At 32.4% G+C, this 25,388-nt stretch overlaps 1 protein-coding gene across 1 annotated transcript; it reads left to right on the top strand.

Annotated features, from left to right (window-relative positions):
* Positions 1–10,407: 10,407 nt before the first annotated feature.
* On the top strand, positions 10,408–24,690 carry LOC139501123 (dopamine beta-hydroxylase-like). The gene is made up of 9 exons (XM_071290104.1): positions 10,408–10,626; positions 11,711–11,821; positions 17,250–17,433; positions 19,842–20,045; positions 20,855–20,980; positions 21,378–21,454; positions 22,560–22,662; positions 23,015–23,169; positions 24,567–24,690. The coding sequence occupies exons 1-9, from the start codon at positions 10,471–10,473 to the stop codon at positions 24,666–24,668; spliced, it is 1,218 nt and encodes a 405-aa protein (XP_071146205.1). The 5' UTR covers positions 10,408–10,470; the 3' UTR covers positions 24,669–24,690.
* The last annotated feature ends 698 nt before the right edge of the window (positions 24,691–25,388 follow it).

Raw genomic sequence — 25,388 nt, 5'->3', positions numbered from 1 at the left:
TTGACAATCCGTATTTTCATAGCTTGACCGGCCATCGGTCCAGAAATTAATGTAATGTTTACAAACACTTTTTTTCTACACGAAGTTTTTGACGCAATTTTACAAAAAAATGAGACGAAAGACATATGATTTTCATTGGATCTACTGAATGATATATATACACAGTTTCAGAAAAGGTATTACTTTAAGCGATTGAAATTCTACTTTTAGCCAAATTTTGGGGAAATATGTGACATCTTTTCCCCCCTTTTTGCAATATTTTATAGCAAATAAGTGCAGATTGTTGCCATGGATACACCCAAAAGAAATTATATTTTACCATTTTATATACTGGATATAAAATCTATGGAAGATTCTGATTACATACATATGCACATATATGACACAAACAGTAAGCTTAGTATTGCAAGAAAGCAATGAAAAGGGGATGGTAAAATTTATGAGGGCAAATTTTAATATTTTTTCCTAACTGTTTATTGCTACCTTATGGCATACTTACTAAGCTCAGAATTGTATAATTTAAGACTTTTCATACCACAAATCTAATGATATTTAGATTCTAAATCAACTTCTGAGGGAATTAAGTCTTTAAGAATGACAATACATGTCAATTTTATTGTTTACAGTCCTTAGCAACCAAAATTAGACATTTTGACACAAGGCTTATATTTGTACTCTAACGGCTTAACCGTTGCTTCTGAAGGATTGGGGTGCATGTAGTAGCCTAAGAATTGAACGCGTTTGTTTTTTTCTTGCGAATATATCAAATTATTATTTTTATCAAGATTTCATGTTACATTTTGGCATATATTAAATGTATAGTTGAATCAGATGTAGGAAATTAATTCCCTACTACCAAGTTTTTTAATCAAGGCTTAGGTATGCAATAAACATAAAGATTAACATTTTCATGCTTGAAATTGCTTAATTTTGTACAATTTTGCATCATCAGATATCTTATTGAGATTTTCAACTAAAAAAACTGACTAAAAAGGTATAGTTTTAAAGATTTGGCCAAAAATTGAGGTAGAAACAAGATTTTACACTTTGACTTGGCATTTTTCTTTAAATCAATTTTTGTCGCGTTTCAGTGTCAACTGCTTACCTTCATAAAATATTCATTACTCAACCAATTTTCAAAAATAAAAGGCCATTTTACTCGTTTAAGCTAGCAGAACACAGAAAATTAGTAAAAAGGGAGAATTCGAAAAAAATATTTACTATTAAGGTAGCAATACACAGTTAGGAGTTTAGTTTCGCATTTTGGCCCCTGTGGATTTTTCAAATAGGAAAGTTATTGTGTAATAAAATTCATTTTTAGACAGCTGAGTACTAATTTAGCCTTCAAAGATGGTTTATAAGAGCATCAAGATTGTTTTTAACATGTTTTATGGGCTATTTTCTGTTTGACAATCCGTATTTTCATAGCTTGACCGGCCATCGGTCCAGAAATTAATGTAATGTTTACAAACACTTTTTTTCTACACGAAGTTTTTGACGCAATTTTACAAAAAAATGAGACGAAAGACATATGATTTTCATTGGATCTACTGAATGATATATATACACAGTTTCAGAAAAGGTATTACTTTAAGCGATTGAAATTCTACTTTTAGCCAAATTTTGGGGAAATATGTGACATCTTTTCCCCCCTTTTTGCAATATTTTATAGCAAATAAGTGCAGATTGTTGCCATGGATACACCCAAAAGAAATTATATTTTACCATTTTATATACTGGATATAAAATCTATGGAAGATTCTGATTACATACATATGCACATATATGACACAAACAGTAAGCTTAGTATTGCAAGAAAGCAATGAAAAGGGGATGGTAAAATTTATGAGGGCAAATTTTAATATTTTTTCCTAACTGTTTATTGCTACCTTATGGCATACTTACTAAGCTCAGAATTGTATAATTTAAGACTTTTCATACCACAAATCTAATGATATTTAGATTCTAAATCAACTTCTGAGGGAATTAAGTCTTTAAGAATGACAATACATGTCAATTTTATTGTTTACAGTCCTTAGCAACCAAAATTAGACATTTTGACACAAGGCTTATATTTGTACTCTAACGGCTTAACCGTTGCTTCTGAAGGATTGGGGTGCATGTAGTAGCCTAAGAATTGAACGCGTTTGTTTTTTTCTTGCGAATATATCAAATTATTATTTTTATCAAGATTTCATGTTACATTTTGGCATATATTAAATGTATAGTTGAATCAGATGTAGGAAATTAATTCCCTACTACCAAGTTTTTTAATCAAGGCTTAGGTATGCAATAAACATAAAGATTAACATTTTCATGCTTGAAATTGCTTAATTTTGTACAATTTTGCATCATCAGATATCTTATTGAGATTTTCAACTAAAAAAACTGACTAAAAAGGTATAGTTTTAAAGATTTGGCCAAAAATTGAGGTAGAAACAAGATTTTACACTTTGACTTGGCATTTTTCTTTAAATCAATTTTTGTCGCGTTTCAGTGTCAACTGCTTACCTTCATAAAATATTCATTACTCAACCAATTTTCAAAAATAAAAGGCCATTTTACTCGTTTAAGCTAGCAGAACACAGAAAATTAGTAAAAAGGGAGAATTCGAAAAAAATATTTACTATTATGGCATACTTACTAAGCTCAGAATTGTATAATTTAAGACTTTTCATACCACAAATCTAATGATATTTAGATTCTAAATCAACTTCTGAGGGAATTAAGTCTTTAAGAATGACAATACATGTCAATTTTATTGTTTACAGTCCTTAGCAACCAAAATTAGACATTTTGACACAAGGCTTATATTTGTACTCTAACGGCTTAACCGTTGCTTCTGAAGGATTGGGGTGCATGTAGTAGCCTAAGAATTGAACGCGTTTGTTTTTTTCTTGCGAATATATCAAATTATTATTTTTATCAAGATTTCATGTTACATTTTGGCATATATTAAATGTATAGTTGAATCAGATGTAGGAAATTAATTCCCTACTACCAAGTTTTTTAATCAAGGCTTAGGTATGCAATAAACATAAAGATTAACATTTTCATGCTTGAAATTGCTTAATTTTGTACAATTTTGCATCATCAGATATCTTATTGAGATTTTCAACTAAAAAAACTGACTAAAAAGGTATAGTTTTAAAGATTTGGCCAAAAATTGAGGTAGAAACAAGATTTTACACTTTGACTTGGCATTTTTCTTTAAATCAATTTTTGTCGCGTTTCAGTGTCAACTGCTTACCTTCATAAAATATTCATTACTCAACCAATTTTCAAAAATAAAAGGCCATTTTACTCGTTTAAGCTAGCAGAACACAGAAAATTAGTAAAAAGGGAGAATTCGAAAAAAATATTTACTATTAAGGTAGCAATACACAGTTAGGAGTTTAGTTTCGCATTTTGGCCCCTGTGGATTTTTCAAATAGGAAAGTTATTGTGTAATAAAATTCATTTTTAGACAGCTGAGTACTAATTTAGCCTTCAAAGATGGTTTATAAGAGCATCAAGATTGTTTTTAACATGTTTTATGGGCTATTTTCTGTTTGACAATCCGTATTTTCATAGCTTGACCGGCCATCGGTCCAGAAATTAATGTAATGTTTACAAACACTTTTTTTCTACACGAAGTTTTTGACGCAATTTTACAAAAAAATGAGACGAAAGACATATGATTTTCATTGGATCTACTGAATGATATATATACACAGTTTCAGAAAAGGTATTACTTTAAGCGATTGAAATTCTACTTTTAGCCAAATTTTGGGGAAATATGTGACATCTTTTCCCCCCTTTTTGCAATATTTTATAGCAAATAAGTGCAGATTGTTGCCATGGATACACCCAAAAGAAATTATATTTTACCATTTTATATACTGGATATAAAATCTATGGAAGATTCTGATTACATACATATGCACATATATGACACAAACAGTAAGCTTAGTATTGCAAGAAAGCAATGAAAAGGGGATGGTAAAATTTATGAGGGCAAATTTTAATATTTTTTCCTAACTGTTTATTGCTACCTTATGGCATACTTACTAAGCTCAGAATTGTATAATTTAAGACTTTTCATACCACAAATCTAATGATATTTAGATTCTAAATCAACTTCTGAGGGAATTAAGTCTTTAAGAATGACAATACATGTCAATTTTATTGTTTACAGTCCTTAGCAACCAAAATTAGACATTTTGACACAAGGCTTATATTTGTACTCTAACGGCTTAACCGTTGCTTCTGAAGGATTGGGGTGCATGTAGTAGCCTAAGAATTGAACGCGTTTGTTTTTTTCTTGCGAATATATCAAATTATTATTTTTATCAAGATTTCATGTTACATTTTGGCATATATTAAATGTATAGTTGAATCAGATGTAGGAAATTAATTCCCTACTACCAAGTTTTTTAATCAAGGCTTAGGTATGCAATAAACATAAAGATTAACATTTTCATGCTTGAAATTGCTTAATTTTGTACAATTTTGCATCATCAGATATCTTATTGAGATTTTCAACTAAAAAAACTGACTAAAAAGGTATAGTTTTAAAGATTTGGCCAAAAATTGAGGTAGAAACAAGATTTTACACTTTGACTTGGCATTTTTCTTTAAATCAATTTTTGTCGCGTTTCAGTGTCAACTGCTTACCTTCATAAAATATTCATTACTCAACCAATTTTCAAAAATAAAAGGCCATTTTACTCGTTTAAGCTAGCAGAACACAGAAAATTAGTAAAAAGGGAGAATTCGAAAAAAATATTTACTATTAAATGGCATACTTACTAAGCTCAGAATTGTATAATTTAAGACTTTTCATACCACAAATCTAATGATATTTAGATTCTAAATCAACTTCTGAGGGAATTAAGTCTTTAAGAATGACAATACATGTCAATTTTATTGTTTACAGTCCTTAGCAACCAAAATTAGACATTTTGACACAAGGCTTATATTTGTACTCTAACGGCTTAACCGTTGCTTCTGAAGGATTGGGGTGCATGTAGTAGCCTAAGAATTGAACGCGTTTGTTTTTTTCTTGCGAATATATCAAATTATTATTTTTATCAAGATTTCATGTTACATTTTGGCATATATTAAATGTATAGTTGAATCAGATGTAGGAAATTAATTCCCTACTACCAAGTTTTTTAATCAAGGCTTAGGTATGCAATAAACATAAAGATTAACATTTTCATGCTTGAAATTGCTTAATTTTGTACAATTTTGCATCATCAGATATCTTATTGAGATTTTCAACTAAAAAAACTGACTAAAAAGGTATAGTTTTAAAGATTTGGCCAAAAATTGAGGTAGAAACAAGATTTTACACTTTGACTTGGCATTTTTCTTTAAATCAATTTTTGTCGCGTTTCAGTGTCAACTGCTTACCTTCATAAAATATTCATTACTCAACCAATTTTCAAAAATAAAAGGCCATTTTACTCGTTTAAGCTAGCAGAACACAGAAAATTAGTAAAAAGGGAGAATTCGAAAAAAATATTTACTATTAAGGTAGCAATACACAGTTAGGAGTTTAGTTTCGCATTTTGGCCCCTGTGGATTTTTCAAATAGGAAAGTTATTGTGTAATAAAATTCATTTTTAGACAGCTGAGTACTAATTTAGCCTTCAAAGATGGTTTATAAGAGCATCAAGATTGTTTTTAACATGTTTTATGGGCTATTTTCTGTTTGACAATCCGTATTTTCATAGCTTGACCGGCCATCGGTCCAGAAATTAATGTAATGTTTACAAACACTTTTTTTCTACACGAAGTTTTTGACGCAATTTTACAAAAAAATGAGACGAAAGACATATGATTTTCATTGGATCTACTGAATGATATATATACACAGTTTCAGAAAAGGTATTACTTTAAGCGATTGAAATTCTACTTTTAGCCAAATTTTGGGGAAATATGTGACATCTTTTCCCCCCTTTTTGCAATATTTTATAGCAAATAAGTGCAGATTGTTGCCATGGATACACCCAAAAGAAATTATATTTTACCATTTTATATACTGGATATAAAATCTATGGAAGATTCTGATTACATACATATGCACATATATGACACAAACAGTAAGCTTAGTATTGCAAGAAAGCAATGAAAAGGGGATGGTAAAATTTATGAGGGCAAATTTTAATATTTTTTCCTAACTGTTTATTGCTACCTTATGGCATACTTACTAAGCTCAGAATTGTATAATTTAAGACTTTTCATACCACAAATCTAATGATATTTAGATTCTAAATCAACTTCTGAGGGAATTAAGTCTTTAAGAATGACAATACATGTCAATTTTATTGTTTACAGTCCTTAGCAACCAAAATTAGACATTTTGACACAAGGCTTATATTTGTACTCTAACGGCTTAACCGTTGCTTCTGAAGGATTGGGGTGCATTTAGTAGACTAAGAATTGAACGCGTTTGTTTTTTTCTTGCGAATATATCAAATTATTATTTTTATCAAGATTTCATGTTACATTTTGGCATATATTAAATGTATAGTTGAATCAGATGTAGGAAATTAATTCCCTACTACCAAGTTTTTTAATCAAGGCTTAGGTATGCAATAAACATAAAGATTAACATTTTCATGCTTGAAATTGCTTAATTTTGTACAATTTTGCATCATCAGATATCTTATTGAGATTTTCAACTAAAAAAACTGACTAAAAAGGTATAGTTTTAAAGATTTGGCCAAAAATTGAGGTAGAAACAAGATTTTACACTTTGACTTGGCATTTTTCTTTAAATCAATTTTTGTCGCGTTTCAGTGTCAACTGCTTACCTTCATAAAATATTCATTACTCAACCAATTTTCAAAAATAAAAGGCCATTTTACTCGTTTAAGCTAGCAGAACACAGAAAATTAGTAAAAAGGGAGAATTCGAAAAAAATATTTACTATTAAGGTAGCAATACACAGTTAGGAGTTTAGTTTCGCATTTTGGCCCCTGTGGATTTTTCAAATAGGAAAGTTATTGTGTAATAAAATTCATTTTTAGACAGCTGAGTACTAATTTAGCCTTCAAAGATGGTTTATAAGAGCATCAAGATTGTTTTTAACATGTTTTATGGGCTATTTTCTGTTTGACAATCCGTATTTTCATAGCTTGACCGGCCATCGGTCCAGAAATTAATGTAATGTTTACAAACACTTTTTTTCTACACGAAGTTTTTGACGCAATTTTACAAAAAAATGAGACGAAAGACATATGATTTTCATTGGATCTACTGAATGATATATATACACAGTTTCAGAAAAGGTATTACTTTAAGCGATTGAAATTCTACTTTTAGCCAAATTTTGGGGAAATATGTGACATCTTTTCCCCCCTTTTTGCAATATTTTATAGCAAATAAGTGCAGATTGTTGCCATGGATACACCCAAAAGAAATTATATTTTACCATTTTATATACTGGATATAAAATCTATGGAAGATTCTGATTACATACATATGCACATATATGACACAAACAGTAAGCTTAGTATTGCAAGAAAGCAATGAAAAGGGGATGGTAAAATTTATGAGGGCAAATTTTAATATTTTTTCCTAACTGTTTATTGCTACCTTATGGCATACTTACTAAGCTCAGAATTGTATAATTTAAGACTTTTCATACCACAAATCTAATGATATTTAGATTCTAAATCAACTTCTGAGGGAATTAAGTCTTTAAGAATGACAATACATGTCAATTTTATTGTTTACAGTCCTTAGCAACCAAAATTAGACATTTTGACACAAGGCTTATATTTGTACTCTAACGGCTTAACCGTTGCTTCTGAAGGATTGGGGTGCATGTAGTAGCCTAAGAATTGAACGCGTTTGTTTTTTTCTTGCGAATATATCAAATTATTATTTTTATCAAGATTTCATGTTACATTTTGGCATATATTAAATGTATAGTTGAATCAGATGTAGGAAATTAATTGTGGTATTGCTGGTTTCTCTGTTACTATAAACAGGAACATATATAAACAATAGACCACTGTATTGTGAATGTTATTAATGTAGGGTGCACCGGCAAATTTCATCCGACTTTGACCATAACTTCATAGTTCATCAGTATGGAGTTTCAATGTATTATCCGTTTACAATACCATTAAATATTAGGTCATCTATATTTGATTTATTGAATGATTGTTGGGTAAACATAGCTGCCTGAGAAGATTAATCTAACATTGACTTCAGTTTGATATTTCATTGGTCCAAGTTGAGAACTTCATGGTTGTGTATTTCTCGAATACTATATTTGGTTTACGGATGATTGCAGGTTTCATCTGACCTTGACCTCACTTTTATTTTGTATTGGAAAAAGGTCCATAACCGTTATAAGGTCAATATTTCTTCATCTTCGATGTTTTAAGTACAAGCCATAAACATGTACACATGTGAACGTATGTCTCTGATTAAGCGAACTATATGTGTGTAGGGTTTATATTGAAATTGAATCGATAAAAAGTAAAGAAGGGGATACATTTCAGCTTGTGCATTCTTGCTAGTATAGCTCAAAGGAAAATAAAATTCCTTGAACGCTAACCTTAAGGTCAAGGAACAGTAAATGGGCTATGTCGCAGATTTTGCTAAAATTTTGCATACAATCTTGGCTCGGTGAACTACAACTGACAATCGAAAACATAATGCATTTATCTCTTTTATTATCTGAAATATTGCAGACTGATTTCTTTTAATATGGGTGAATATTTGTATAGAAAGCACTTAAAATCAGCGAAAAAACATACAAAATTTGTCTTAAAATCGCCAAATCTTTTATTCTACTCCATAGATTTTTCTTTAAAAACTGTATGTTGTTGACACATAAAATTCCGTTATAATGATGCAAAATAAAGATAGGGTCACCGACTTCGTTTGTTGTCTAAAAATCATTTTGTTCACCTTGTTTGCAGTGAAAAACGTCAAAAATCAACGTTTTACGGCCGGCAACACGGCGACGTTTCGATTATTTCGACGTTTTATAGTATTTTTTCACAAAGAACACAACATTGAATGACGTATACCGTAAAAACGAAGTCGGTGACCCTATCTTTAATTTATATCATTATAACAGTAATTTATGTATCAACAACATATAGTTTTTTAAGAAAAATCTATGGAGTAGAATTAGAGATTTTGTAATTTTAAGACAAATTTTAGAAGGTTTTATGCCGATTTTATGTGCTTTCTATACAAATGCTCACCAATTTTGTAAAAATTCAATCAGTAATATTTTAAATGATAAATGAGATAAATGCATTATTATTTCGATTTTTAGTTGAAGTTCATCGAGCCAGAGTTGTATGCAAAATTTTACTGAAATCTGTGACATAGCCCATTTACTGTCACTTGACCTTAAATGGATTGTAGACATCAACACTTTTCAAAAGTTAATACCACTGCTTTGACATTATTAGGCAGAACCAGAATGTAAATCACTAATAGCAGATACGTGTCCCTTTCATGACACTCACTAGAGTATTTCTGCTTCGATTGTTATGCCATTAAGTTTTACCCCCCGGGGGGTACGCATGTCCCAAAATTGGTGTCTGTTCTCTAGTTTTAGTATGCCTCAACCAAATGTTATGAATTTTATACACAATGCTTATTACCACAAACCATAGATCAAGTTTGGATATCGGTGCCGTCACTTTAACGTTCTAGAGTTATGGCCCTTTACAAATAGAAAACATGCTGATTTTTTGGTTTCCGTTCATAAACTGAAGTTTGCATCAACCAAATTTTATGAAACTTTACACAATACTTATTACCGCTAAATACAGATCAAGTGAATTTTGTAGAGTTATGCCCCTTTGCAAATGAAAAAAATGCTGAATTTTTCGTTTCCGTTTTGCAACTTTAGTTTGACTCAACAAAATGCTACGAAACTTATACATAATGCTTATTACAACAAAGTATAAAACAATTTTGAATTTTGGTGGCGTCGCTTTAACATTTTAGAGTTTGCCTCTTTACAAATGGAAAAATTGCTGAATTTTTGTTTCTTTTCTTAAACTTTTGCATCAACCAAATTTATGAAACTTATACACAATACTTATTACCTCAAAACTCAGATCAAGTATACATTTGGATAAAGTCACTGCTTCTGTTCGTCAGTTATGTCCCTTTTATAACTATATGATATGCAAGCGGGGGCATCATCTGCGTCCCATGGACACATAATCATTCCCCATTTATTTCACGCCTGCGACGGAAGAAGAGCCATCGGTTTTTGCTTTTCTAACATCGACGGCGTCAACATATGGTTAGATAACTTTGGTTGGAACTGACACCACCATGGGTTATAGTAGTCTCAGGTTGGAAGGATAGCAAATTACGGAATAATATTGTATAAAAAGTTCAATTAGATCAACCGGAACTTGACAGATAGATAAGTTCCATTGATAAAAATTTCCAATCTTATAGGAAGTGGGATTTGCGATACCATCATAACGAATGTGGTCATTTATTTGTTTAATTTCATTACTTGTAATTTGTGTTCAATCTGTTTGTAAACTACCGACAGATGGAAATGTGAAACACTTGGACATACGAATTCCAGAACAACCTGTACCACAGAAATTAACGCATTATGTTTGTCAACAATTCAAGGTAAATGTGTACGTGTTTGAATGATAGTATGTATAATCTATGCATAAGAAATTAGCCTTATCTAGTCTGTAATACGTTATCGTATATATTTTCTAAGATAAATAGAAATGTCAAATTATTTATTTCAAAAGTGCAGATACGTATATCTTCTGTATTCCTTTGGCATTTCTCAGGGGCGGATCCAGCCATTTTAAAAAGTGGGGTTCCTAACCCAGGACAAAAAAAGGGGGGGGGGGTCCAACTACATGTCCCCATTCAAATGCATTGATCGTCCCAAAAAAGGGGGTTAGAACCCCCCCTCCCCTTTTTGGATCCGTTCTTGTTTCTATACATTCCTTTCATCTTTTGCATATCCACAGGGTTGTCTGTACGGGATGTATAAGTACGAATCCACGTCGGTTAAAAGGGAGACGCTAAATCCGATGCCTCCGGATAGAGAGTTTGTGCCTCTTTTTCTGAACCCTTGCAATAACTCTTTAAGGTTTAAAATTATTTTGCCATAAAAAATAGCCTCATTTTCCAGTGGCAGTCCAAATTTTTCATGGCAGACCCTCCTTATGGACTCATGATTACTAGAATACCTTATGCATGATAGCTAATTTATTCTTTTCAATTCCTGAATATATATGACACATTTGCCACTGGATGCTAAGCAGCTATCTATCAATCAATCTTATGCACATGCATTAAGCTTCCGAATATATTCGATCAGTATCTTCAGTATACAATTTGTATATTTTCCATATCTCTATATAAAATAAATATGTTTTCTGGAATTCTTTTGTATTTATCGGTAATTCGTATATTTCCCCTTTACTGCCTAATATTTTCGAGTATCAACGTACTGGCTGTATCACTGAAAATATTAGGCAATACATTGTGTGACGTCATAATTACCGATTTTTGATACTGACTATATCATGTGGAATATCTCAACTCGCCCTAACGGGCTCGTCTAGATATTCCACATGATATAGTCAGTGTTAAAAACGAAACTACCTATTATTCTACATATATCTTTAGTATGTCTTTTGTTATTCTTCTGTATATCTTCTATATATTATTCATGTCTTCGTATCAAAAGGTACCAGACGATCAAGATTATAATGCAATCGCCTTCGAAGGACTGATAGGTAACCCTGGAGTTGTTCACCACATACTGGTGTTTGGCTGTGACTTTGACGTCAATATATTTGTAAGTATAGTTTTTAACACTCTGGATTTGTTCACCACATACTGGTTTTTGGCTGTGACTTTGATGTCAATATATTTGTAAGTATAGTTTTTAACACCCTGGAGTTGTTCACCACATACTGGTGTTTGGCTGTGACTTTGACGTCAATATATTTGTAAGTATAGTTTTTAACACTCTGGAGTTGTTCACCACATACTGGTTTTTGGCTGTGACTTTGACGTCAATATATTTGTAAGTATAGTTTTTAACACCCCGGAGTTGTTCACCACATACTGGTGTATGGCTGTGACTTTGACGTCAATATATTTGTAAGTATAGTTTTAAACACTCTGGAGTTGTTCACCACATACTGGTTTTCGGCTGTGACTTTGACGTCAATATATTTGTAAGTATAGTTTTTAACACTCTGGAGTTGTTCACCACATACTGGTGTTTGGCTGTGACTTTGACGTCAATATATTTGTAAGTTTAGTTTTTAACTCTCTGGAGTTGTTCACCACATACTGGTGTATGGCTGTGACTTTGACGTCAATATATTTGTAAGTTTAGTTTTTAACTCTCTGGAGTTGTTCACCACATACTGGTGTATGGCTGTGACTTTGACGTCAATATATTTGTAAGTATAGTTTTTAACACCCCGGAGTTGTTCACCACATACTGGTGTATGGCTGTGACTTTGACGTCAATATATTTGTAAGTTTAGTTTTTAACACTCTGGATTTGTTCACCACATACTGGTGTTTAGCTGTGACTTTGACGTCAATATATTTGTAAGTATAGTTTTTAACACCCTGGAGTTTTTCACCACATACTGATGTTTGACTGTGACTTTGACGTCAATATATTTGTAAGTATAGTTTTTAACACTCTAGAGTTGTTCACCACACACTGGTGTTTGACTGACTTTGACGTCAATATACTTGTAAGTTTAGTTTTTAACACCCTTGAGTTTTTCATCACATACTGGTGTTTGGGTGTGACTTTGACGTCAATATATTTGTAAGTATAGTTTTTAACACTCTAGAGTTGTTCACCACATACTGGTGTTTGGCTGTGACTTTGACGTCAATATATTTGTAAGTATAGTTTTTAACACTCTGGAGTTGTTCACCACATACTGGTGTTTGGCTGTGACTTTGACGTCAATATATTTGTAAGTTTAGTTTTTAACTCTCTGGAGTTGTTCACCACATACTGGTTTTTGGCTGTGACTTTGACGTCAATATATTTGTAAGTATAGTTTTTAACACTCTGGAGTTGTTCACCACATACTGGTGTTTAGCTATGACTTTGACGCCAATATACTTGTAAGTTTAGTTTTTAACACCCTTGAGTTTTTCACCACATACTGGTGTTTGGCTGTGACTTTGACGTCAATATATTTGTAAATTTAGTTTTTAACACTCTGGAGTTGTTCACCACATACTGGTGTTTAGCTGTGACTTTGATGTCAATATATTTGTAAGTACAGTTTTAAACACTCTAGAGTTGTTCACCACATACTGGTGTTTGGCTGTGACTTTGACGTCAATATATTTGTAAGTATAGTTTAAACACTCTGGAGTTGTTCATCACATACTGGTTTTTGGCTGTGACTTTGACGTCAATATATTTGTAAGTTTAGTTTTTAACACTCTGGAGTTTTTCACCACATACTGGTGTTTGGCTGTGACTCTGACGTCAATATATTATAAGTATAGTTTTTAACACTGTGGAGTTGTTCACACATACTGGTGTTTAGCTATGACTTTGACGTTAATATATATTTGTAAGTTTAGTTTTTAACACTCTGGATTTGTTCACCACATACTGGTGTTTAGCTGTAACTTTGACGTCAATATATTTGTAAGTATAGTTTTTTAAACACTCTGGAGTTGTTCACCACATACGGGTGTTTGGCTGTGACTTTGACGTCAATATACTTGTAAGTTTAGTTTTTAACACCCTGGAGTTTTTCACCACATACTGAAGTTTGGCTGTGACTTTGACGTCAATATATTTGTATGTTTAGTTTTAAACACTCTGGAGTTGTTCACCACCTACTGGTGTTTGGCTGTGACTTTGACGTCAATATATTTGTAAGTATAGTTTTTAACACTCTGGAGTTGTTCACCACATACTGGTGTTTGGCTGTGACTTTGACGTCAATATACTTGTAAGTTTAGTCTTTAACATCCTGGAGTTTTTCAACAAATACTGGTGTTAGGCTGTGACTTTGACGTCAATATATTTGTAAGTATAGTTTTTTACACTCTGGAGTTGTTCACCACATACTGGTGTTTGGCTGTGACTTTGACGTCAATATATTTGTAAGTTTAGTTTTTAACACCCTGGAGGTTTGGCTGTGACTTTGACGTCAATATATTTGTAAGTATAGTTTTTAACACTCTGGAGTTGTTCACCACATACTGGTGTTTGGCTGTGACTTTGACGTCAATATACTTGTAAGTTTAGTCTTTAACATCCTGGAGTTTTTCAACAAATACTGGTGTTAGGCTGTGACTTTGACGTCAATATATTTGTAAGTATAGTTTTTAACACTCTGGAGTTGTTCACCACATACTGGTGTTTGGCTGTGACTTTGACGTCAATATATTTGTAAGTATAGTTTTTAACACTCTGGAGTTGTTCACCACATACTGGTGTTTAGCTGTGACTTTAACTTCAATATATTTGTAAGTATAGTTTTTTACACTCTGGAGTTGTTCACCACATACTGGTGTTTGGCTGTGACTTTGACGTCAATATATTTGTAAGTTTAGTTTTTAACACTCTGGAGTTGTTCACCACATACTGGTGTTTAGCTGTGACTTTGACGTCAATATATTTGTAAGTATAGTTTTTAACACTCTGGAGTTGTTCACCACATACTGGTGTTTGGCTGTGACTTTGACGTCAATACATTTGTAAGTATAGTTTTTAACACTCTGGAGTTGTTCACCACATACTGGTTTTTGGCTGTGACTTTGACGTCAATATATTTGTAAGTATAGTTTTTATACGACCGCAAAAATTGAAAATTTTTTCGTCGTATATTGCTATCACGTTGGCGTCGTCGTCGTCGTCCGAATACTTTTAGTTTTTGCACTCTAACTTTAGTAAAAGTGAATAGAAATCTATGAAATTTTAACACAAGGTTTATGACCACAAAATTAAGGTTGGGATTGATTTTGGGAGTTTTGATCCCAACATTTTAGGAGTTAGGGGCCAAAAAGGGCCCAAATAAACATTTTCTTGGCTTTCGCACAATAACTTTAGTTTAAGTAAATAGAAATCAATGAAATTTAAACACAAGGTTTATGACCACAAAAGGAAGGTTGGTATTGATTTTGGGAGTTGAGGTCCCAACAGTTTAGGAATTAGGTGCCAAAAAGGGGACCAAATAAGCATTTTTCTTGGTTTTCGCACCATAACTTTAGTATAAGTAAATGGAAATCTATGAAATTTAAACACAAGGTTTATGACCATAAAAGGAAGGTTGGTATTGATTTTTGGAGTTTTGGTCCCAACAGTTTAGGAATAAGGGGCCCAAAGGGTCCAAAATTAAACTTTGTTTGATTTCATCAAAAATTGAATAATTGGGGTTCTTTGATATGCCGAATCTAACTGTGTATGTAGATTCTTAATTTTTGGTCCCATTTTCAAATTGGTCTACATTAAGGTCCAAAGGGTCCAAAATTAGACTTAGTTTGATTTTGACAAAAATTGAATCCTTGGGGTTCTTTGATATGCTGAATCTAAAAATGTACTTAGATTTTTGATTATTGGTCCAGTTTTCAAGTTGGTCCAAATCGGGGTTCAAAATTAAACTTTGTTTGATTTCATCAAAAATTGAATAAATGGGGTTCTTTGATATGCCAAATCTAACTGTGTATGTAGATTCTTAATTTTTTGCCCTGTTTTCAAATTGGTATACATTAAAGTCCAAAGGGTCCAAAATTAAACTTAGTTTGATTTCAACAAAAAATGAATTCTTGGGGTTCTTTGATATGCTGAATCCAAACATGTACCTAGATTTTTTTATTATGGGCCCAGTTTTCAAGTTGGTCCAAATCAGGATCCAAAATTATTATATTAAGTATTGTGCAATAGCAAGAAATTTTCAATTGCACAGTACTCAGCAATAACAAGAAATCTTCAATTGCACAGTATTGCGCAATAGCAAGAAATCTTCAATTGCACAGTATTGTGCAATAGCAAGTATTTTCAATTGCACAGTATTGCGCAATAGCAAGAAATATCTAATTGCACAATTTCATTTGGAGTTATCTTTCTTTGTCCAGAATAGTAGTTGAATCAACTTAAATCATTGTTTTATACAATATACAATGTATATTCACTTTTACTACCAACTGATAAATTAAAACAATCTTTACCATTCAGTGATAACAAGCACTTTTTTTTACATTTTAATATTTTATGATGTATTTAAATGAGTAATTATTGTTGAAACTCCATTAGAAATTTGAATTGAGATCGGTTTTGGAATAAAGAAAAAGGGGATGTGAAAAAAAAATTGAGGGGGGGTTCAATTTTTCTCATTTGAAATTTAACATTTTTTTGAGAGGATTAATATTCAACAGCATAGTGAATTGCTCAAAGGCAAAACAAAAATTTTAAGTTTATTAGACCACATTCATTCTGTGTCAGAAACCTATGATGTGTCAACTATTTAATCACAATCCAAATTTAGAGCTGAATCCAGCTTGAATGTTGTGTCCGTACTTGCCCCAACCGTTCAGAGTTCAACCTCTGCGGTCGTATAAAGCTGCGCCGTGTGGAGCATCTGGTTAACACCCTGGAGTTGTTCTCCACATACTGGTGTTTGGCTGTGACTTTGACGTCAATATATTTGTAAGTATAGCTTTTAACACTCTGGAGTTGTTCACCTCATACTGGTGTTTGGCTGTGACTTTGACGTCAATATACTTGTTAGTTTAGTTTTTAACACTCTGGAGTTTTTCACCACATACTGGTGTTTGGCTGTGACTTTGACGTCAATATATTTGTAAGTTTAGTTTTTAACACTCTGGAGTTGTTCACCACATACTGGTGTTTAGCTGTGACTTTGACGTCAATATATTTGTAAGTATAGTTAGAGTTGTTTACCACATACTGGTGTTTGGCTGTGTACTATAATTACTATAAATAGCATTAAAATTTAAAAATAAACTGTACTGATATAGATCGATAAACACAAACATGCTGTGTGAAAACGTATTGCAAGTGGACAACTTCTTTCCAACAAATATCAGCAAGTTTTATAAGAGAAAACAAATAACAAAAGAAGACTGTATACATTCAGTTTACAATTATTAACAATGTCTTAATTTTAACGAGGCTATATATATCTCGGATCATCATGTTGGAAAATAATAATTCACTTTGAAAAATGTTGGTGAAGTTCAACTTCGTGTAATCTGAACAGGAACCACATGAATGTGGAACATATGATGGCAGATGTAGAAGCTGGTTGGCTCAGTGGACAATAGGGGTTGATGGGAAGACTTGTACGTATCCTGATACTGGTATCCGGTTCGGAAAGAACTCTTACAAGTACATGTCTATACAAATCCATTGGAATAATTACAACTTGGATTCGAATCTAACAGGTATGGTGCTAATATTGAAGATCCTAGTTCTGCTAATGTATTTGACACGTTTAGAATTTTCTTCTTATTTGACGTGTTTAGAATTTCTTTAACATCGAAAATGAATAACAGTATTAATTTACAATCCAAACAATTTAGGCCCGTTTTAGATGGCAGATGTTCCATACTGGAAAGTTGTGGTAAATCAATACACGAGACTGGTGGATACATGAACGTTCACATACTTGATCCCATACTTTATTTTTCCATCTAACATATATACAAGCACAGTTCATAAAGCATATTTACAAAACAGTAATCATGACAACATACATTTACCCGCCGCTGCTCGTAGATCGAGAGCGGGTACCGATGCGTCACATGGTTCTCTCTATTGTTCCATCCCCTTTCGTTTCAAAATTAACCTTTATAAAACATGATCATAGAAACGATTTGACCAATATAAATAGAAAAAGGTACTTATCAACAAATAGTTTCCAAACAATGAAACATATCAAAAGCAGATTAAATTAAAACTTAGTGTTAATTGACATTATTCACTCTATTATACAGTTTGAAATTTTTTAATATAACGTGTATATATTGAGATATTCTGTGTTTATTATATAGAGCTCGAGGGATTATATTGGTTGAGGGTTGATACGGTGTGTGATATTGAAAAAGCCATATCATATACACTTTATTATATACAGAGGAGGATTGAAATGACGTCATACAGATTAGGGTTTTGATAAACAAGCCTTTGCAACGGTGACTGCAATCGATGACGTGACGTCATACAGATTAAAGGTGTGATAAAGCTTTTGCAACCGTGCTGATATCGATATCATCACGGGTGGCTGATACAGCACGCTTGCCATTGATTGTATTACACATACAATTTATCTGTATTTACTACTAAGTATATGAACAAAGTGTAGTAGTCAGTCGAGAACCAGCTTAATATGACGTCATAATTTAAATAACGTCACAACTAAATCCCTAACAACAGAACCAAAATCGGAAACGTTACGGTATTTCCGTTTCCTTTTTTTTAAACAAATATTTAAGTTACAAAAAAATAATTCATACAGACTTCGTCCCCATTTACAGGTAATGCCTGCCTCATATTAAATATCTTTATTGCAAAATTACACCCATAAGGGTCAAGGAATACAAACAAACAATTATACATTTTAAATACAATGCAATACAATGAAATACAATACAATATAATATAATAGAACATATTTTACACGGGGGGGGGGGGGGGTCTCAACATGGGATTTTGGGTACAGGTGTGCAGCTGGGATTTTAAAAACACCCCCATTCATATATTGAATAATTGTGAAATCCCTACCTATACATATATTTCACAGCGAAATCATAACCCATTCATATTTATCACCCATTGATATATCACAATCGGTCAATTACTACCTATTGATATATTTCCTCGGTAAAATTGCACCCCATTGATATATTTGACGGATCAAAAAAGGGACCCATTCCAGCGGCACATATGTATATACCTTTATATAGGAAGAGACCCCCCGTGATATTTTAAGAGTTCAAATTATAAATTGATGTATAAAACACAATCATGAGCTTGTCTGACATGGGTCTGACCCCCTCAGTTCTAAAGACTGCTTAATGAAGACTCCAATATGACAAACAAGTTCCGGAATGGAGTTTAAAATGTGTTTTAGTTTATTAAATGCATCAAGATGTTGAAATAATGGTACATATTCTTTTAGATAAGCAAAAAAATTAGAACACAATGCTATGTTAATGTCACAATACAACAAGACATGAAATTCGTCATCAAGGACTCCACATTTTTTAAATAATCTTTGTGCTCTTGGAATGTTTCTGTACATTCCCAATTCAATGCCTAGGGAAATCAATGATCACTCAGTCTAAATTTTGAGAGTAACTGTCTGTGTATAACATTATTGCAATTATTATGAGTTCGGTCATACGTACCAATAATGAAAAAGAAAACCGATACTTTGAATGTTCAAGTAATATCACAACAGTTCGAATACTGTAGTTACTGTGGATTCGTGCACTAAATATACTGTTGATTCGTTATTATTCGTTGGATACCAATTTTCATGGATTTCGTTTAAATATAGGTTAACCACGACATTAAGCGTTTGAAACGAATGACAATTTTCCTTCAAGCTAGCATGCAAACTTTGGCAAAACCACGAACATGTTAGTCTTCTTTAATCCACGAAAATTGGTACCCACGAAAATAAATGAAACCAAATTTGCAGTATTCAAGCGGTGAACACCTATATTTGACCAGACTAACTGTCAGTGGACAAATTCAGAGTTTGCTCTGAATGATTCCTATTAATTTTTGCTTTTTTGATGGAGGATGCTATTTGTCATATTATTGGCTTGAACTACGGTCTTTTCAGATAACTCTGGTATAAGACTTTATTATACAAACAAGCTTAGGAAAAATGAAGTTGGAAACGTGCAGATTGGACAAAACGATCTTGAAATTCCTGTTCGGAGTGACCATTTTCTGCTGAACGGAAGTTGTAGTGAGACATGTACACAGCGCATGCTTCCTCATCCAATCTATCTAACAAAAACTTATATCCATATGCACAACTTAGGTAAGCATAATCCATAAGTGCATTCTATTCGTGTCTGGTACTACAAGTAATATAAATATGTTGAAGCTGTTTTCCAGGAACGAATCATACTACAGCTCCATTAGTATCAAGTTTGTTACAAGAAATTGATGAGACGGTAGCTCTATATATATATATACATATATATGAAGGATTAATTAAGGGGTTGTGTTTAAAAAAAAAAGCCACTGGATTTCGTGTACTTTTTGAAAGGCATGCATCTAATTTGTGAATATGTAAATTATATATATTTTTCTACTCTCTATCTGGTATTCAAATGGTATACATGTTTTGGAATCTTCAGAGGCAGATTTAGGGGGGGGGGACAGGGGGCCCGGGCCCACCCTTTTTGGGAAAAAATTTGGTTGCTCATATAGGGAATCACTGAAGCGTGACTGGAGCGGGCCCCATCTTAGGTCAGTCAGTGGGCCCCCACTTATGAGAATTTCTGGATCCGCCACTGATCTTAAGCTTTGACGATACAGTACAGATGATGCTGTCTGAGATGTCTAGATCTATCCTGATAATGCACTTTAACAGAATTAAAAGGGTTCCGAGGTCTAAAGTCGGATTTTTTACAGACATAAACATGGTACCATATGGAATCTTTATTCTTCTCTTGAAAACAATGAAATGAAACATCACGCTTTCTTCAAAAAGCAGCATCTACTTTATACAGACCCATTCAATATATTATTCCGGTTATTCGAATTTTAAGCAAAGATTGTTCTTATCAGTATTTTTTTTAATTTTCTCGCTCGTCTTTTTTTGTTGTTGTAATTTCCGTACAGGAGTTGCAGGAAAGTTTGAAATATATCGTAATGGACGACTGATCCGAGAAATAGCTCATGATTCTGTATACAACTATCACAAGTCTCCATTACACTTCCATGATCCACCAGTTGAAGTACGACCAGGTATTGATAATCATAATAATATAACAACCCTTATTTCATTATAACTTTAATTCATTATTCGTACAGCAACTTTACGGGTAATCTTAAAGGTCGAAGGCATACAAATGACGCTCGGTGTCGACTGTTTTGTAGTTGTTTGCAGGCGCAGATCTAGCCATTTCGAATGTTCTTTTTTGAAAATTAATGTTGATCATTCGAATCATTCTATCTTTTTTTACAAATTATTTAAGTATAATCAGTGAGCAAAAAAACAAAACAAAACTGGCTCTCATACAAGGCGTGGGTTCGTTATTTTTTAGACAATCCAAAATTATATAAATTAAGATCCGGGAAAAATTGTTCGAGAGTAGTATAATTACTAGAACATTTGTAAAAAATTTTTTTTAATTTTTACTAGGTGATGAAGTTAAACTATCCTGTTGGTTTACTTCCGGTGGTAAGAACCATACGATATATTGGGGAGAAGGATCTGATGTAAGGTTTGGTACCAGTAATCCGATATGAATCCCTGTTGTATAAAATACATCTGAACATACATTTATATGCATATTGGTCGCGGTTTTAGCGCACCAGTGGAAAGGTGTCTCATTGGCAATCATACTCAATTATCCATTAAAGTCATAAGAAACCTCAAATTAAAAAAAAAATATGCATATGTTTTTTATAACTAAATGGATACTTTGCATTATACAACTTATGTACATATACTTTTTTTTTTAGGAAAGTTCTTTAATTTGTCCACATTTAGAAGAAGTTTACTTATTTTTAATTGCTTGCTTTCAGGAAGCAATTCGCCGACATATTTTCCGTATTCATAGTGACCTGAGCGTAACCCTTCTCGTAAAAATCCGGTGATCGCAATACGCATGAATCTGTCATTAAAATAAACAATTATCTGATTGTACATGTTAAACATGTTAAACACGTGCTCAATACCCATGCTTTTTGTTATTTGTTTACTATAAGGTAACAATCGGTAAACTTCGGCTTCAAAACACGGCATTTAATGAGCAGCCATATTTGTTAAATCATAACATGCAGAGAGAAAAAAAATTGACGATTATACGATATATTTGCGTAAAAAATGATAAAACCGTGCACAGAGGACTAAGTTTATGATATATACATGCATTGTTCAAGAATTGGATAAACATTATTTTTCACCACTCACTGGTTTCATATGACTTCAAGATCAGAAGACAAAAAAGTGAAAAGTTATAAACGATTGTCTAGGATCTGCCATGAACAATTAGCAAATCGGCTATAAAAGGCATCTAGTCAAATGTGAAACAAGTAAAACGAGAAAAAAAACGATATTATCGAGGACCGCTGCGAATTGCAAAGTAGAAATTGATAGTAAAGAGTAAATCTTATTTCTAGTAAATTAATGTTTTTTTTATATAATATAACGCAGACAAACGTGAAAAGGGTTTAAAATGGTTAATAGAGTACACCAAAAAAGGATTTCGGAAAAAAATTGGAGGGATAGAAAAAAATGTTCTGTCCCAACGTACTTAATATAGTGTTTGTTTTAGTTATCATACAATGTGTAAAAAGCTGCCAACATTTTCTGTTATAGGCAGAAATGTGTTACGCATTTGTTTCATACTACCCAAAAGTTAAAGGATTTGACCAATGCATTCAGTTTGACGAATACGATGTTAACTGCCATATCGACGGAGGTTTGTAGCCGAGCACAAATAATTATATTGCTTATTCTTGAAAGATCAGGTGTACCCTAGCAGACATATGTTTATCGAATTATTCTCTTCAGTAATTCTTTTTACAAAAACATGAAGGTTTTTATTTTTCATAACAGATTCTGACTTTGGTATTACTTTCATGAACATTAAAACTAGGAAGAGAAAAAAAAGTTAAATTTTTGTCAAGCTTGAGGGTCTGGGTGGAGCTTATACTGAATAGAGTTATGGGCAAACATTGCCTAATGAATGACACAATTTTTTTTTGAATATAGCAATAAGGAACCTAATCAATAACCTCTTGTATTAATTGACATCTTTTCTTTCAAATAAGAGCTGTATATGGGTGGATGTACAATGGAAATGTTTGAATCTGACTTACAGACAGACTTGATACAGGATATACAGAAGAAATGTAAAGCAGACGACACGTGCGTCACTTCCTGTTCAGCTGCCATCCAGACTTTAACCGAACATCCATGTTTCAACGTAAGAATATATAGCCCCACAGAACGCAATTGCGACTGGACACAATTACGAACGGTTTCCAATGTTTGCCCTCTGAGATCATATTTGTTTATATTTATCAATAAATGATTTTATAAATAAAAACCCTATTAAAAATCCCTTGTTTTCATGATAATGCAATTTATGTGCACTTGGTGAATGTTGATGACGATGACAAAATCATTTTTAAAATATTATAAGAACGGCAATCTGACCTGGAAGTTATATAAAAAAAATACATAAAGGTAAGTGCATATTGCCTTCTTTTGTTAATATATAGAAAGAAAAATATCTCCTGATTCTGTTCATATGCGTGATGCCTTTTATCATGCCCAAATAACCCCTCAATTGACGTTTTTTAGACTCTTGTGAACCTATTTATGGCCAAAAGAAAATATGTTAATTCTATTGAAAAGTCCAGAGAACTCCGAAAGAAACGTTGACCAATATAAAAAAATCATAGATGAATGATAAGTACACCACCGAAATGGATAAACTTGAATTTAGTGCTCCTTTAAAGGAGGAACTTACACAAAAACAAAAAAAAACAGAAATCTTTCCTTTACACATGATGCAACCACTGCTGAAGTAATTGAAGTAAAAAACAAACTTGTGCTTTTTATTTTCCTATGAAAATGTGTTTGAGATAAAGATTAATGTATGCTTTATCAATATAGACTGTTGTCATTGATTTCTTCTGCAAGATATATCAATATATATAATGCTGTTCGGAATTGCGTCCATATGTGGCTCTCTTGACCCGTAAAACGAGGTCACGCAAATCTTACTAAAGTATCCCAACGTGCATAAAAATTTATGTGGGATATGATGCAAAATGCAAAGCCTTCATACATCTTAAATTCTATGGTATAAAAAAATCAAGAAAAGTAGTCTACATAAAAAAAATATTAATTACAGTTCAAAAATCGTTCGTAATTGTGTCCGGTGAGGCTATGTATTTCATTAACTCGCTTCATAAAAAAACTAGAATATTCGTATTAAAATTTTTATTTTATGGCTTTCAGATATTTTATATCCTATCGTTTTCAAAACGCACAATTCACAAGTTATTTTTCAGTTTTATAAATAATGCACAATAAGAAAGAAGTTCCAAAAGATTACACCTCACTCGTAATTTTGAATAGATGTTATATTTGGCACATGTCGGTTCTGAAATAATAATATCAGATTGTAAACTTTTTATTAATATTAAAGAAGAACATTTCATGAAAACCATTATTTTTGCTTATAGGAATTGAAGTATAATTTTTTATTAAATAGATAGTATTTCTTAAATTTGATATCAATAAAATTGTGTTGTGTACAATGATAACTCCTTAGATCTTTAAATATTCAAAAGTGTAACTTTCTTTTTACAGGGACGATTTAAAGATTACTCAGTAAGGTTATTTCCACCTAAAATCCCCGGTTGGAATGCTGTTATGGACTTGTTAGAAAGACACTATAAGTCTTGCTCATAATAAACCAATCATTGGCACACTCTCTGATACTGGTTTCGTTTTTTGTGCCTGGAGAATTTGATAATGATCAAAAATTTGAACAAAAGATGCATTTCAAAGAATAAGAAACTATCGAAACAATATATACGAGGGTCTGTCTGTAAGATCCTTCATTTCTGTCTTCTTTAAAAAAAAATGTCCATAATTCCTATTCTGTAGATTTCTAGCTCCCGACCCATTTTCTTTTTTGGTCTGTATTTTTCTCTAGTATCTTTATTTTTTAGTCCCTTATAGTCTGCATGTATGGCCTTTTTACCAAATATATTTCTCTGTTCTGTAAAAACCACATCGGAACCCTCATATATAAAAAGGAGACATCCGGTAGTTAACATAAAACAGCAACCAAACAACAAAACGAAGTTTAGAAAACATCATTTATATATCATGTTATATAGTGCTTGATTAGTTGTAAATAATTTGAAAGAAACTGCAAACGATATATGCCTTCTTCAACAAAATCTTAGAAGAAAACAAATCAGAAAACGATATGAAGAGAAATGAATTAATTGGCTTTTATTATGAGTTTGGGCAAGGATAATTTTATTTAAGCGGGAAAACGTATTGTATATATACTATCGACAGTGAATGAGTGATATTCAAGACAACAAAGATGATCCCAGTTTCTTGTCAGTATTTCCCTGCATATACGCATCCTTTAACAATTGCTGAAATCACTTACAT

Source organism: Mytilus edulis, chromosome 13 (assembly GCF_963676685.1).
Source record: "Mytilus edulis chromosome 13, xbMytEdul2.2, whole genome shotgun sequence".
In the NCBI taxonomy this organism is placed as follows: Eukaryota; Metazoa; Mollusca; class Bivalvia; order Mytilida; family Mytilidae; genus Mytilus; species Mytilus edulis.
This window is presented reverse-complemented; position numbering and strand designations above follow the sequence as displayed.

What these genes read in the sequence shown, in the direction of transcription:
- LOC139501123 (XM_071290104.1), top strand. Translation starts at nt 10,471, where the DNA reads ATGTGGTCATTTATTTGTTTAATTTCATTACTTGTAATTTGTGTTCAA. An exon ending in TAACTGCCATATCGACGGAG is followed by an intron (nt 22,663 to 23,014) that starts GTTTGTAGCCGA and finishes CTTTCAAATAAG; the next exon opens with AGCTGTATATGGGTGGATGT. An exon ending in CCGAACATCCATGTTTCAAC is followed by an intron (nt 23,170 to 24,566) that starts GTAAGAATATAT and finishes TTCTTTTTACAG; the next exon opens with GGACGATTTAAAGATTACTC.